General features: G+C 50.9%; 1 protein-coding gene across 1 annotated transcript; it reads right to left on the minus strand.

The window, feature by feature from the left end:
- Nucleotides 1-1,681: 1,681 nt before the first annotated feature.
- Nucleotides 1,682-2,938, minus strand: LOC147966776 (uncharacterized). Its single transcript, XM_087530953.1, has one exon. It carries the CDS (start codon nt 2,936-2,938, stop codon nt 1,682-1,684), a length of 1,257 nt encoding a protein of 418 aa, XP_087387079.1.
- Nucleotides 2,939-15,202: the final 12,264 nt, after the last annotated feature.

Below are 15,202 nucleotides of genomic sequence, written 5' to 3' on the forward strand. Positions count from 1 at the left end.
AGCGTGGGCTACTACTCTCTCTCTGTATATGTAACAGCCTATGGCAATGGAATACAATAGCGGCTCACATCTACTGTTCTACTAAAACATGGCTGTATCGGACCAAATTTTCACATGATATGTCACCAAGTTCTCAATAATTCACGAGCAACCGCCTCGGGATCCTTCTCTCTAGAATTTGTAGAATGAGACTGTGCCTCTCATCCTTCCGCTAGTCAAGCCAATGGTTTCCATCGCCTCCAAACCTTGGATGTAGGTTTGGCACGTCGATATGTTGGGACGGCTTGGGACGCATCGTCGCGTCGACTTTGGGCTTTTCCAGTGCTGACACCACGACCTGTAAGGAGTAAGATGTTGTGTTGAAATAAGGGTCTCCCGACCCTCGCTCTATCTCGTCGAAGCCTTAGCCGACACAACAGATGGCATGTAGAGTTTGACTTTTTAGCAACAGTTGACCGATGATTTGGCATGTTGCGGTTGCGACAGCAAGCCACTGGGGAGGACATCCGCAATCATCATTGCAGGCTAGAAAAATATTGCCGCCTCTTTGCGGTGGTTTAGCTTCGTCCACAAATCCAGCGCTGAAGAGGCTTGGGAAGCAAGTCCGAAGCCTTTGGCCGATATTTTCAATCGATCAAGATCCAGTTCTTCTGATCTCGTGGCTGCTGCGGTTCACTAATGCTTCTAGGCAAGGTGTTTCAGTACATCCAAGGGCTCAGTTCGGCCAGCGGTGCTCTCCTTCTTCAGGGACCCTTTTGTGTTTTCTATTTTCGATGGGTCTTGGCTACTGTGTTGTTACTATTCAATAGTGTCATTGCTTGTATCCTTCTCAGGTTTCTCTACTTCTATGCGTATTTGCAATATTCCTTACTCATATTAATACAAGTAACTTATGCCTATGGTTGTACGTGCTCAAAAGAAGACCTCAAAGCTTCATCCTCTTTCCACGTGCACCCAACTCACTTGCTTCTATATCTCTCGGCAAAATAAAATTGACATGTCTATTTTATATAATACTTTTATTGTGACCACAGGTCAGCCTAGAATTACCGCAAAATGATTTCAAAAAGGAGAAAGAATGAGCAGAGTAGATCTGCAGCGACCTGTCTGCTTTGTGCTTTTTTTCCGGGAAGTCTGATTTGTGGTTTAAACTACCAATATTTGCCATTTCCTATTCATATAAATGTGTTATCCATATATAAATTAATTGGGCACCGCCAACACAATGTCCAAGGCCAAGTTGCTCTGAATTAATAAAATTGCTAAAACAGCAATGTATCAGGGTATGCAAATGAAATGAACATAAATAAAATGACAGTAGGTAGTATGCAATTGAAACTATGCTTAGTGGTACATTTTTTACTTTTGACATCTTTCATTCAGACACTTGTTAGTGTTCTGCTCTAGTTTGAAATTATGCTTCATCTGCTATGAGCATCTTTGAATGGACTTGGGTCATAGAAATTCCGAGTTCAGAAGCAAACTATGCAGCTCTAAGTCTAACCACCGAATGCCCACATCATCAAATCTGCTTAAAGTGGAGATGCCAAGGCGCGAAGCTAATGATAACCCTGTATGTCCATCAATCATGATTAGTAATATTGAACAGAGATAAAATGACAGTAGGTAGTATGCAAATTGAACTATGCTGAATAATGTGACAGCAGTACGTACCGGGTGATCATGTAAACACTAGCTTTTGGTACGCACTGAACTCACTGACCAAGATATGGGAATCAAATGTACACTTTTTAATCTGTGAATAGAACTGGACCTTGTTGTTCTCCATGTCGACACGAACCAAATACTGGCGTAGTTTGGACCTGCCAGTGTACTGTAACGTATCATTTGCCACCCTGATCAGATCGGTCAAGACTAGGTAGATGACGCCGTCTTCATGGATGCTCAGGACAGGGAACAACGGAGGAATCTTTGGCATGCCGGTAGAATGGTAGGACTCGTTTGCCCATATGTTTTCAACATTGTACTCGCTGCTTATTTTCCAGTCTGACAGGTCAGGCGAGAGAGCATAGACAGTGAGATCAAAGCCTTTGCCCGGCACCTGTTCAACATTGCCGTCCATGCAGACGAGCTTGATGGTGTCGCCAACACATGCCATGGAACGGAACTTCTCGGGGCAGAGGTGGTACCGATTCCAGGGGCTGCTAGTATCATAGGATGGACAATCTGCGGGCAACGCGACCAAACGGAGCTCCGGGCCGCCCGAGTTGCTGCACTCTTTGCCCAGATCACACACCACCATGCCACCGAGCAGATCCACCCAGGAGAGGGTTGATCCCCGATAAGAGAAACACAAGTGAGAGCAGAAGGCCGATGGAAGGTGCAGGCGCGCGGGCTGTAAGGCCCATCCTGATTCTTGGGCGGACGACTTCCACATCCAGATCGCTGCTTGGGAGAGTTCTGGCCTGACCCAGACGAGTTCCGCAAGAAAATAGCCGCCGTCGTCCCCGTTGCACATGACGACGGCCGACTGGCACCCGATGGCTGCATGAAAGTCGTGGTCGAGAAGCTTGGGGACCACGGAGAGGGAGTCCTTACTAGCGTTGTAGACCAGGTAACCTCCTATCTCTATCATACGGGTGCCAGGGCGGCAATCGCCGGCGCAGATGACGACCAGGTTCTTGTCCGCGCTGGAGATGAAGGCCGAGTGCATGTCCTGGAGTTGCGGTGGGAGCCCGACGTATTCCGTCGGCACCAGTATGTGGAGGGAGGAGAGTTCCGGCGGGTCGGCGATGACTGCACGGGCCTTGAAGGTCCCCGTGTACTCGGTGACTGCGTCACGAAGCTCTTGCTGGCTCTGTAGCCCGTTTATTCCTACCCACGCGGAGCGGATTGACTCTCCGCCGCCTCCGCCGGTTGCCGCCTCGTGGAAGGAGAAATCAACGTCGCGGTCGAGCAGGACGAACGAATGGGCCATGGCGGCTTGCTAGCTAGCTAGGGTTAGGATTGGGTGGAGGCAGAAGTGATTTGGGGATCGAGGATGGCAGCTCGGCTATGGTTAGGGTTGGGTTCGATGGAGGAAGCAGGAATCGATCTGGGGATCGAGGAAGGATAAGGGGGTTTTGCCTGGTAGATCGAAAGTAGCACGGAAACGGCGTGAAGGAGAAGAGGAGTGGACGGTGCATACGATTAGGTCAACTCCAACGACCAACGTATTTTGTCCGCTCGCGTCTGTTTTTGTCTGCACAGATAAAAATCACCACCTAAGAGCAACTCCAATGCAACGACCCAAACGAACACATATTTTATTCGCTTTTTATCCGTTTGGGTCATCTGTCTATCTAGCAGACATGCGGCGGACACGTGCGGATGGTAGATGCACCCAACGTGCAACACATGAAACGGACAGGACAACAACAACAACAACAACAACAACACCAGGCGAGCGCACGGCAACAACACTAGGCATGCCGGCCCCGTGCACGACAGGCAGTGCCCGGGCACCGCGCCCCCGCCAGCGGCGGCCCTCAGGCAGTCCGGCACTGCATCCGCATCTCATCATCTGCCTCCGACGCGACCCCTCTTAAAGTTATCCATGATAGACCGTATGCTCTGCACTGCTAGTTTGTCGCCTGCGTCAGGCAGCACCATGGTGCACCACGTCTGATACGATACCAGTCGCCCGAGCTCCCCCGACTCCACGGATGCATCGACGATGCTGACCGACAGCATGTCCATGGCCGCCGAGACGGATCCAAGACACAACCTGAGCTCATACGCTATCAATTCAGCGTTGACGAGCACACATAAGCGCGCTCGTCAACACGTGCAGTCCGTGAGCAGGAACCTCATCTTCTGCATGCCGACGTGTAGCTCCACGAGACCGACCACAACGGAGATGCCGACGCCACCGTGACATTCGCCACGGCCTGTTGCTTCATCGCGTCATCCGCTGCAGAGCCAAACTCCCCCAGCCCTCCCAGCTTGAGGTCGGCGGAGCACTCGGGAAGGCCAAGTGGCCCCCGCGCGGCCGCGACAGCGATGCCGCCACGTCGGGAGCGGCCATGGCTGACAACCCGCCGTGCTCCAGGGTGCATCCTTCGATGAGATCTGCATTTCCCCGGGTCTCCCGAGCCCCGTGCCACCCGCCTGCAGTTCCCTGACCCAGCCAAGCTCCAGTGGCCCGGCCTCGTGCCGCCCTGCTGCTTGGCTCGGCTCAGAACAGGAGGCGCCGGCTAGCCCAGTGGCCTCGCCGGTGAGCGCGGTTGCGACCTGCGCAGGTGGCCTCATCGGCGAGCGTGGAGGCGGCCTGCGTTGGTGGCCTCGCTAGTGCGGCGGTCCTCGCTCGTGAGCGGTCACTGATAAGTGGGTCCACCGCAGACACGAGTGGACAAGAGAGCGCGACGGGAGCGTCCGCTTTTGTCCTTCGCGGACCCATTTGTAACTCAAATTTGGGCTCAGTTTGGGTCGAGGTGGACAAAAAACGGACAACAGGCGGACGCTTTGTTCGTTTGGGTTGCTCCTTTGGGCCAACTTCTCTGTCCGGATGAGCCAAACGGACAAAATGGGTCGCTGGGTTGAAGTTGCTCTAACACGTAGACCCAAATGAACCGATGTCAGTTTTGCTGTCCTTGGTGACCCATTTCCAGCGCAAATTTGGATAGGATTTGCGTCCGCATGGACTTGCTGCGGACACATGCATTGTCCTCAAATGGCTCGTCCACCCGTGGCACACAATCTCGGCTCCACCTTTTTCTCTCCCAAATCCCACGTCGGCCCTAGAAAATTTTCATTACTGACGGCGTTTTGTGCGCATCCCCGTTGTGCCTGCCGGCACCACGGCCTGGTGAAGCCGACGAAAAATCTCATCCTGAAATAGAGAGCCGCCGAGACAATGAAATGAGCCAACTAGAGGGAGGTCAAGACAAAATAAGAAGCCGCCGCCGCTCAGGCACGGGCCACCGCTGTGGACGCTGAGGCCATCGCCAGCAAAGTTGCTCAAGCCACCCTTCTCATGCTAGGGACCGTCCGCATGCCGGCCCTTGTCGTAGCCGCCACCATGACGACCTGCTCGACCTCAGCAATACCCGGACTGCCCAGGCTTCCGGAGTTACCCTCCATATCAACATGGCCATTAACATATGGGTACCAACCCATACATGACCCGAAAACGTCCCACTTCTCCACCTCACCTCGGGACAACTCACTGGAAATTGGTGATTCATTGTCGATCGTCCATGTGGTGCCTGCATTTTCGCTAAACGTCGCTAGTAGAAAAATCCTATAAGGGATGCCTATACTCGTGTCGCCTCGATGCCAACTACGCGAAGATCAACTTTCCCTAGCAGCCGCGAGGTCTTAGAGTTTGTTGCAATTGACCCCGTGTGGTCTCCTGCCACAAGGTGTGGGAGAATCAGGGGGCCTTCAAGCAGTCGATGCTGCACGCACCGATGATGAGTACATGGCCGAGCTCCACCGGAATTATCCGGAGCTCGTCGTCGAGGAGCGTCGTTAGCTCGAACTGTACAAGAAGGGGGCTACCGACGAGGTCGGTCCATCCGATGTGGAGGTCAACAACCTTTGCTCCGGCCACTCTGACTACGACGATGGCGTGGATTGGAAGACACTTGTGAGGGAATAGGATGAGGTTTTTGAGTTTCCATTTAGTTTGAATCATTCAGTTTAAATTCGTGTTATGCAATATAGGTTTAAATTTGGTTGAATGAAGTTTAGGGAGTTAACACTACAGGAATCAGCTATTTTGCCGTAGGCAGACGGCAAAGGACCACAAAGCTGACGGCAAAACTCTTTGCCGTCAGCCGCGGATGGCAAACGTGTCCGGCGCTGTAAGCACTGGCAAAGAGTTTATTTACCATCTGTCTTGTGACAGTGGATGGCAAAGAACCTTTGTCGTCGGTGACGGACGGCAAAGAAGATAGACGGCAAAGGCTAACTTGGCTAACGTCAGTTCTTGGTCGTCAGCCAGCAGACAGCAAAACGTGCTTCGACACGTCACCACGTACACTTCACCCACGTACCCGGTGTGACGTCCAGTCAAACTGCCGCGCGTCGCCCCGGGGAAAGCGCGTCGTGGGAAAGTACGTCGTCTACCACCCCGACGCCCAGTCCCATCGACGGCCGCCTCGCCTTCCACACCCGCCGCCCCGTCTCGTCGTCCCGTCCCGAGGCGCTGGCATTAATGAGCAGTAATGCCGGCTGTCAGCCCGGCCGCCCCCTCCCATCGCCCGAACATCTATTAGAACCCGCCCCACTGCCGGCCCCCACACCCGACCTCACACCCGCCACCGATGAGAAATCCAGCCCAGCGTCGGTGTCGGTGTCAAAACCGGCGGATCTCGGGAAGGGGGGTCCCGAACTGTGCGTCTAGGCGGATGGTAACAGGAGATGAGGGACACGATGTTTTTACCCAGGTTTGGGCCCTCTCGATGGAGGTAAAACCCTACTCCTGCTTGATTAATATTGATAATATGGGTAGTACAAGAGTGGATCTACCACGAGATCGGAGAGGCTAAACCCTAGAAGCTAGCCTATGGTCTGATTGTTGTTCGTCCTATGGACTAAAACTCTCCGGTTTATATAGACACCGGAGAGGGCTAGGGTTACACAGAGTCGGTTACAATGGGAGGAGATCTACATATCCGTATCGCCAAGCTTGCCTTCCATGCCATGGAAAGTCCCATCCAGACACGGGACGGAGTCTTCAATCTTGTATCTTCATAGTCCAAGAGTCCGGCCAAAGGTTATAGTCCGGCCATCCGGACACCCCCTAATCCAGGACTCCCTCAGTAGCCCCTGAACCAGGCTTCAATGACGACGAGTCCGGCGCGCAGATTGTCTTCGGCATTGCAAGGCGGGTTCCTCCTCCGAATACTTCATAGAAGATTTTGAACACAAGGATAGTGTCCGGCTCTGCAAAATAAGTTCCACATACTGCCATAGAGAGAATAGTATTTACACAAATCTTAATCTGCTGACGTATTCCGTAGCGTGACATTACACCACGGCCAAGCCTTTATTCGAATCGTTTTTACTGTCCCACCTCAGCGCGTTTAGCGAGGCGGTTTCCTTGGCCCGTCTTGTCGAAGCAGAGATCGTGTCCCCTTATTCTGGGATTCTCATCAATACGGGCGTGGGTAACCCAACCGTGCCATTGATTACGGCGCTTGGGAGATGAGCGAGTTTTACCAGGCTGGTGGGGACACGCAGTTTCGTCCGCCCATATAAGGGGATAAGGATCCACCTTTTCACCCACGCCTTCTTCCTCCTTTGCTCATCCGTTTTCGTGCACTCGAGCTCCAGCGCCCAAGTCCGCATTCCCCACCTCAACCTTCTCCAGCCATGTCCGGAGCGGGAGGCAAGTAGATGGTCTCCTCCGTCACGGAGGGACACATCGAGAAGCAGAGGAAAGCCAGATACTTGTCCGATGACATCGCGCACCGGCTCCCAGACGAGGGGCGGCTCATCCCCACCCCCTGGCCCCATGAGAGGGTGGTGTTCCTCACCCATTTCCTCCGCGGACTAGGCTTCCCTCTCCACCCATTTGTCCGGGGGATCATGTTCTACTACGGCCTGGACTTCCACGATCTGGCCCCGAACTTTATCCTCAACATCTCGGTGTTCATCGTCGTGTGTGAGGCCTTCCTCTACATCCAGCCCCACTTCGGCTTATGGCTGAAGACCTTCAATGTCAAGCCGAAGGTAGTGGGCGGCCGCCAGGCGGAGTGCGGAGGCGCCATGGTGGGAAAGATGCCCAACGTCCTATGGCTCGAGGGCTCCTTCGTTGAGACCATAAAGGGGTGGCAATCGGGGTGATTCTACATCACCGAGCCGCGCGACCCTGCATGGTCAATGATTTATACGTAATCTTTGGAAAGGGTCCCGGCGGACTAGCTGTTCCGTATGACGCTGAGGGACGTGCACCCATGTGGAAGAAGAAATCTATATTTTGGGACCTACCCTACTGGGAAGACCTAGAGGTCCGCTCTTCAATCGACGTGATGCACGTGACGAAGAACCTTTGTGTGAACCTGCTAGGCTTCTTGGGCGTTTATGGGAAGACAAAAGATACACCTGAGGGACGGGAGGACCTGCAACGTTTGCACGAAAAAGACGGCATGCCTCCAAAGCAGTATGAAGGTCCTTCCAGCTATGCTCTTACCAAAGAAGAGAAGGAAATCTTCTTTGAATGCCTACTCAGTATGAAGGTCCCGACTGGCTTCTCGTCGAATATAAAGGGAATAATAAATATGCGAGAGAAAAAGTTCCAGAACCTAAAGTCTCATGACTGCCACGTGATTATATATGACGCAACTGCTTCCGGTTGCATTAAGGGGGCTTCTACCGAAAAACGTCTGATTTGCCATTGTGAAGCTATGTGCATTCCTCAATGCAATCTCTCAAAAGGTGATCGATCCAGAAATCATACCAAGGCTAAGGAGTGATGTGGCGCAATGTCTTGTCAGTTTCGAGCTGGTGTTCCCACCATCCTTCTTCAATATCATGATGCACGTCCTAGTTCATCTAGTCGACGAGATTGTCATTCTGGGCCCCGTATTTCTACACAATATGTACCCCTTTGAGAGGTTCATGGGAATCCTAAAGAAATATGTCCGTAACCGCGCTAGGCCAGAAGGAAGCATCTCCATGGGCCATCAAACAGAGGATGTCATTGGGTTTTGTGTTGACTTCATTCCTGGCCTTAAGAAGATAGGTCTCCCTAAATCGCGGTATGAGGGGATACTGACTGGAAAAGGCACGCTTGGAGGGGACTCAATAATATGCAGGGACGGGCATTCTTGGTCTCAACCACACTACACAGTTCTACAGAACTCTACCTTGGTGACCCCGTATGTCGATGAACACAAGAACAGTCTGCGCTCCAAACACCTGGAGTAGTGTGACGACTGGATTACATGTGAACACATCAGGACTTTCAACAGTTGGTTGGAAACACGTCTCAGAGGTGACAACACTGTTTGCGATGAGCTGTACTCGTTGTCCAGGGGACCATCTTCGACTGTATTTACTTACAAAGGATACGAGATAAATGGGAATACATTTTACACGATCACCCAAGATCAAAAGAGCACCAACCAAAACAGCGGTGTCCGCTTTGATGCAGCAACCAAGAGGGGAAATGACACATATTATGGTTACATAGTGGACATATGGGAAGTTGACCACGAACATGATTTTAAGGTCCCTTTGTTTAAGTGCAAATGGGTCAATCTGTCAGGAGGCGGGGTACAGGTAGACCCACAGTACGGAATGACAACAGTGGATCTGAACAATCGTGGGTACACTGACGAACCGTTCGTCCTAGCCAATGATGTGGCACAGGTTATCTATGTGAAGGACATGTCTACCAAACCGAGAAAAAGAAAAGATAAGGAAGCGAATACATCATACGATGAGCCAAAGCGCCACATAGTTCTTTCAGGAAAAACGGACATCGTGGGAGTGGAGGGCAAGACAGACAGGGCAAGACAGACATGTCTGAAGATTATGAAAAGTTTCATGAAATTCCTCCCTTCAAAGTCAAGGCTGACCCAAGCATCCTGATAAACGATGAAGATTATCCATGGTTACGGCGCAATAAGCAAAGGACACAAGCGAAGAAAAAGTGAAGACTTTCTCTCCACAACTATTATGATGATACCATGCCAACTTTCAACATTTTTGTAGTTCATTTGAAATGCCTGTTGTAACAGACGAGTTTCCATATGAAACCCTGATATCTTGAAACAGAATGTGCATTTTGTATACGAAGTGCATCCAGTTTTTGCCGTAACCCTCTCAACTTTTCAGCACATGCTATGTGGGTGAAATGATAATACCATGCCAACTTTCAACCTTTTCTTAGTTCATTTGAAATTCTTTTCAATTTCAGGGTCTTATAGCTCAAAAAAAATCAGTAAATGCATGAAAAATAACAAATGAAGACAGAAAGGGTTGAAAATTATATAGAATTTATGCAACTAAAATTATTAAAATATTTTCTGTTCAAAACATTAAAAGCAAAAAGAATTTTCATAAAATAAATACAAAAAGCAAAAAAGAAAATAAAATAAATAAGTATATACAAAATAAACTTTTATAAATAAGTAGAAACAAAATAAAATAAATAAGTAGAAACAAAATAAAATAAATTTTTATAAAATAAATAAGTACTACTTTATTTTATTTATAGTAAGTGCTTAGTAGTTTAACTAGTTGATTCAATAAAACTACTTTATTTTACTATAGAAGTAGTTTATTTTAGCAAGAAAATTAATAGAACTAGTTTATTTTTTTAGTTCAAGCAATTATTCCCGCATCGACGTCGACGATGCCTATCCCGCATCCTCGTCATCGACTCGGCGGAGGAGGCCTGCTTGATCAGAGGGGCCATGTCCGGGACTGGGCTCCGCCGTGCTTGTATTGGGAGGTGCTACCTTCCGGGGGCCGTAGGTTGGTGAGGAGCCAGCCCGTGGCTGACCCAATCCTTGTTTGGTGGCGGTCGCGTGGGCCAGTGACGGTGCTGAGGCTTCCGGACACCGCGGAGGTGGTACGTCACCGTGTCAGTGAGGAGGACAAGCACGTCCGTCGCTACATGGTTGCGTTGGAGGGCAGGTTCGACAATACCTGGCAGGTTCTTCAAGGCTCTCACTGGAGCTATGATCCTGTGATGGTTCCTTCTCTTTTAGGGTGTCCACCGCCCGCGCCGATACCCGTCGGATGCTACAGTTCTAGCTGTATTAGGGCATCTCCAGCCGCGCCCCCGGGAAGGCCTCCCCAGGCATTTTTCTTGCGCCGACGCCGAAAAATCGGCCCAGTCGCGCCCCCAGGAGCCCGATTTTCGCCGGCCTGGGCAGAAAACAACGCCGGCGGACCCAGGCCGAACCCGGCGCGCTGGGGGGCGCCCGGGGGCGCCGGGCGAACTTTTTTGGCGCGAAAAAGCCGCGGGCCCGCCGCGTTAGCGACACGGTTCTCTTCTCGCCCCTTCGTCGTCCTCATCGCCTCGTTTCCCGTGGCGAATCAATGCCAAAGCTGCCGCGCCGGTCAGCCTGCGCCATTGATGCCTCACGGGCGGCGCAGTGAAGGCCGGACGACGCGCGTCCCTCGCCCTCCCTCGCCCTCCACGCGTACACACGGCGGCCACGCGTACGGGCGGCGTCTCGGCCTATATAAGATGCCCACAAGCGTGCTCGGCGATCACACTCTCTCGCCGTCGTCCCTCCCTCTCCTCTCTCTCGCCGTCGTCGTTCCTCCCTCTCCTCTCTCTCGCCGTCTCCACCCATGGCCGAGCGCTTCCCTGGTGACGGCGTGGCGGCGAACGGCTTCGGCCGCCGCCATCTCCACGAAGACGAGGCTCGCCTCCTTTACGAGGCCGGGTACCCGGTCCCGCCGGACATGCGGGTGCCCGGCGCGTGGAGGATCAGCGCCGGCGGCGTTCCGGTGCCACCACCACCCACCGGGGCGGCGTGGCGTGCGGAGATCACACGCATCCGCGCGTCCCTGCCGCAGGCGGCGAGGGAGGGGCCACGGTACGTCCCCGACAGCCCGCTCTGGGAGCCCTACTTCCGCCGCCGTCATGCCGAGCAGATCGAGGCCACCAACCGCGTCGTGCCCTACGGTAGGCTCAACTCCAATGGCCGGCGCCGGTGGTGGGGCGTGCGCGGGTGAACGTTGGAGGCCGTCCTCGAGTACATTGAGGGCGGCAACACGCTGCGCCTCGAGTACCCCGATCCCCCGTCCTTCTCACGCCGTCGTGGAAGCTCCTGGACCCCGAGGCGCATGGAGACCGGGGGGTCCTCCTCGTCGTCCGGCGGCTCGCCCTGCCTTCGCCCCACCAAGCCGGAGCCCCAGGGCACGCCGGTCAGTGCCCGTACGCGCAGCTCCGGCGTCCGCATCGGCGCCAACGCCTCCCCACCCACCGGCCGCTTCGTCCTCGTCAAGCCCAAGCCGGAGCGCGGCCTCCCCGCGGAGTACGAGGAGATATCCCGGCGCGGCATCTCCGACGAGGACACCCTGCGGTGGGCGCGGGACGACTACCTCCGCGACGAGATGGTCCGGCAGCGCCGGGCCCTGGAGGAGATCACCGCCCGCAAGCGTGGGCGCGAGGACGAGCACGGCGTCGTGGTCCTCGACAGCGACGACGACGACGACGCCGCCGGACCGTCCAACCCGCCGCGCCAACCAGGGGAGGGATGCAGCAGGGACGGCGGAGGCACAGGCGGGGCCGGCGACGACGACGACGACGACGACGGCGGCGACTACACGGTTCTACCGCCTCCTCGGCATGTAGGCGGCGAGGCGGGCGGCGAGGGAGACGGCGGGGGTAGCCCGCCGAAGTTTTTTCCTTCTTTTGTAAAATATGTTTAAGTTTGAACGAACTCGCTGATGTTTGTGTCAAATTTCAGTCGTGTTTGCGCCGTATTTGAATTTTAAAAAAGAACGTGGGTGCCGCGACTGGGGGGCATCACGCCCCGAGTGCGCGGTTTAGCGCCGGCGCGCCCCCAGGGGGCGATTTTTTGCCCCTCCTGGGGGGCCAACGGCTAGAGATGCCCTTAGCAGTGCTATATGTATGATAGTATTTGAGGTGAATTAGTAATAATATTCGACGATGTACGGACGCAAGAGATGATGTAGTTTTGCTTATAATTGAATGCATGCTAATTTGAATACTACTTTATTTTACGATTTGGTTTTGCTTATTGAATGCTCAAATTGGAAAACTGCTCCTACTTTGAATGCTAAAATTGGAGAGCACTATGCAAGGCGTATGCATTTGATTAGTTGATAGCTTATACGGTTTTTGTTTTTGTAGAAATCTAGGAGCCCCGTCCATCACCCCCCCACCCCCCCACCCCCGTCGTCACCGTCACCGACCCCCCTCCGACCTTGAGGTGAGACCAGCCAAATCTCCATGTCAATATGAGTCCTATAAGATATTTTGAAATGTTTTTGCTCATATTTTTAACCATTGAAATGCAATTGCCATCAAGTTTGAATGCTCATATGATGTAGATAAAAACATGTATATTTCCGTTCCGGCAAATTTCAGGCGCTTGATATGTCCTTTTTTAGAAAGATAATTAAACGGTATTTCAGTTGACTTTAAGTCTGTCGAGTCTCCACCATATATGAGAGGACGAAGAATCCCAACTGTTGTCGTGGGGGTAGCTTCTCCTTCGTTCCCGTGTGCTAGACATTTGGTGTAATGCACTCGGGAACGAATGGAGGAGCTACCATCACTGACGGTCGCAAATGTCAGAGAGGAATTAGTGACGAAGAGTCTCCACCATATATATATGAGAGGACGAAGAATCCCGACTGTTGTCGTGGGGGTAGCTTCTCCTTCATTCCCGTGTGCTAGACAATTTGGTGTAATGCACTCGGGAATGAAAGGAGGAGCTACCATCACCGACGGTCGAATATGTACACCACGTGAGCTGAGAGTTTTCAAGAAAAGACTCGACAGACCGATAGTCAACCCGTGATGAATAATAATGATCTAATTTAGCTTTTTTAGTACATATATTTAATTGTACAAGTTTAATATTTGATTTATGAACATAGGAAATGTCGTACTCGGACGACAAAAGTCTCCTGGGGGAGTGCGACTGGTGCCACGACGACCGAGGTCTGTGCGACAGGCCTCACCTAGACGAAGATCGGCGCTTCAGCATTAAGCTCGAGAAGACCTTCGACGTTGAAACGGTATGCAACAATGACAAGTGTTTTTTTCGTAATTAAGCACGACTTCAACTATTTCAACGTGTAATTTTCAACTTTTACAATTCGACTAGCTTATCCCATGCCATGCAAGACGCTATGTCTTGGAGAGGATGGGTTTTGAAGACCATGAAAGTATGGAAACAAAGAAAATTCACCTAAGGACCCATCATGGTATGGATTTCGAAGTAAATCTGTACTATTCTGAGAGCGTAACCCATTTTGGTTGCAAAAAAGGGAAGCACTTTGCAAGATGTATGGTTTTCATGAGGATATGCTTATCACCATGGATCTTGGTGATCCTGAAATCGAGCAAGACAATATGGACATTTGGGTCCTTGTTGATACGCCTCCAATTCTACCGCTATGTGAGTTTCTCAAACACAGTTATGAACTAATTTATATTGTTTATTTCAAAATAGTTAATAGCTTATTTCCATTGACAGCTTATTTTCATTCTTTAAAGAATGTGCGGAAGATGGTAGACAAAACCCACTACACCGATGGCTCCGAATTAACTTATCAGGAGAAAAATCATCTGATCGCATTTGGTACTGATCTTGAGAATTACAATATCTACAATCAAACTCCTCAACATTATGGTCAATACGTGCCACTAGTGCACGTGTTGAACTACGGTAACTACCATGGAGATACCCTGGTAAGATTTTTTACTATTACGACATCCGTGCATATTTTGCATACTTCTAAAACTAGTACATCATTGCTAACTATGAAGTTAGTACTATGTTTTTGAATAGACAATACCGATGGATTGTCTGCCTCATTTGATGTATCAGAATGGTAGCCTTGATGTTTTGAACATACAGCCAGGTCATCCTACGAATGTCAACTGTCCATACCGGATTTCTGAAAGAAGTGGAGACATGCTAATCAAAGAATGGAAAAAATGTATGGACAGTCGTAAGGAGGTTCTTGGAAGCAAAAGGAAGCGAAGCGCAAGAATTGGAGACAGGATGATCTCCATTCTGCATAATGGAGAGTCAGGGTCTATATTGTTTTATGCTATTTTACCTTAAGGAGGGTATTTAGGTCCTACCTAATACTGATGATCATGTGCTAAGAACAATTAAGTAGGGTTGGTTCGATGACTATGAGGATGATGATCGTATGACTTGTTATTAATAACGAGTAGAAGTTGTATGATGATGATCTCCATTCTCCATAATGGAGAGTCAGGGTCTATATTGTTTTATGCTATTTTACCTTAAGGAGGGTATTTAGGTCCTACCTAATACTGATGATCATGTGCTAAGAACAATTAAGTAGGGTTCGTTTGATGACTATGAGGATGATGATCGTATGACTTGTTATTAATAACGAGTATAAGTTGTATGATGATGATTAGTAGGACTTGTTATTATGATGATGCATGATGCGAGCATGAAGAGTTATTATATATCAGTGGGTGAAATGAACATGGATTGGATTGAAGTGAAGGCAACATGCATGTGCTGCATGTCGAGAGTAGTACAGTCCATAC

This window comes from Triticum urartu, chromosome 6A, assembly GCF_056163025.1.
Source record: "Triticum urartu cultivar PI428250 chromosome 6A, HENAU_Tu73, whole genome shotgun sequence".
In the NCBI taxonomy this organism is placed as follows: Eukaryota; Viridiplantae; Streptophyta; class Magnoliopsida; order Poales; family Poaceae; genus Triticum; species Triticum urartu.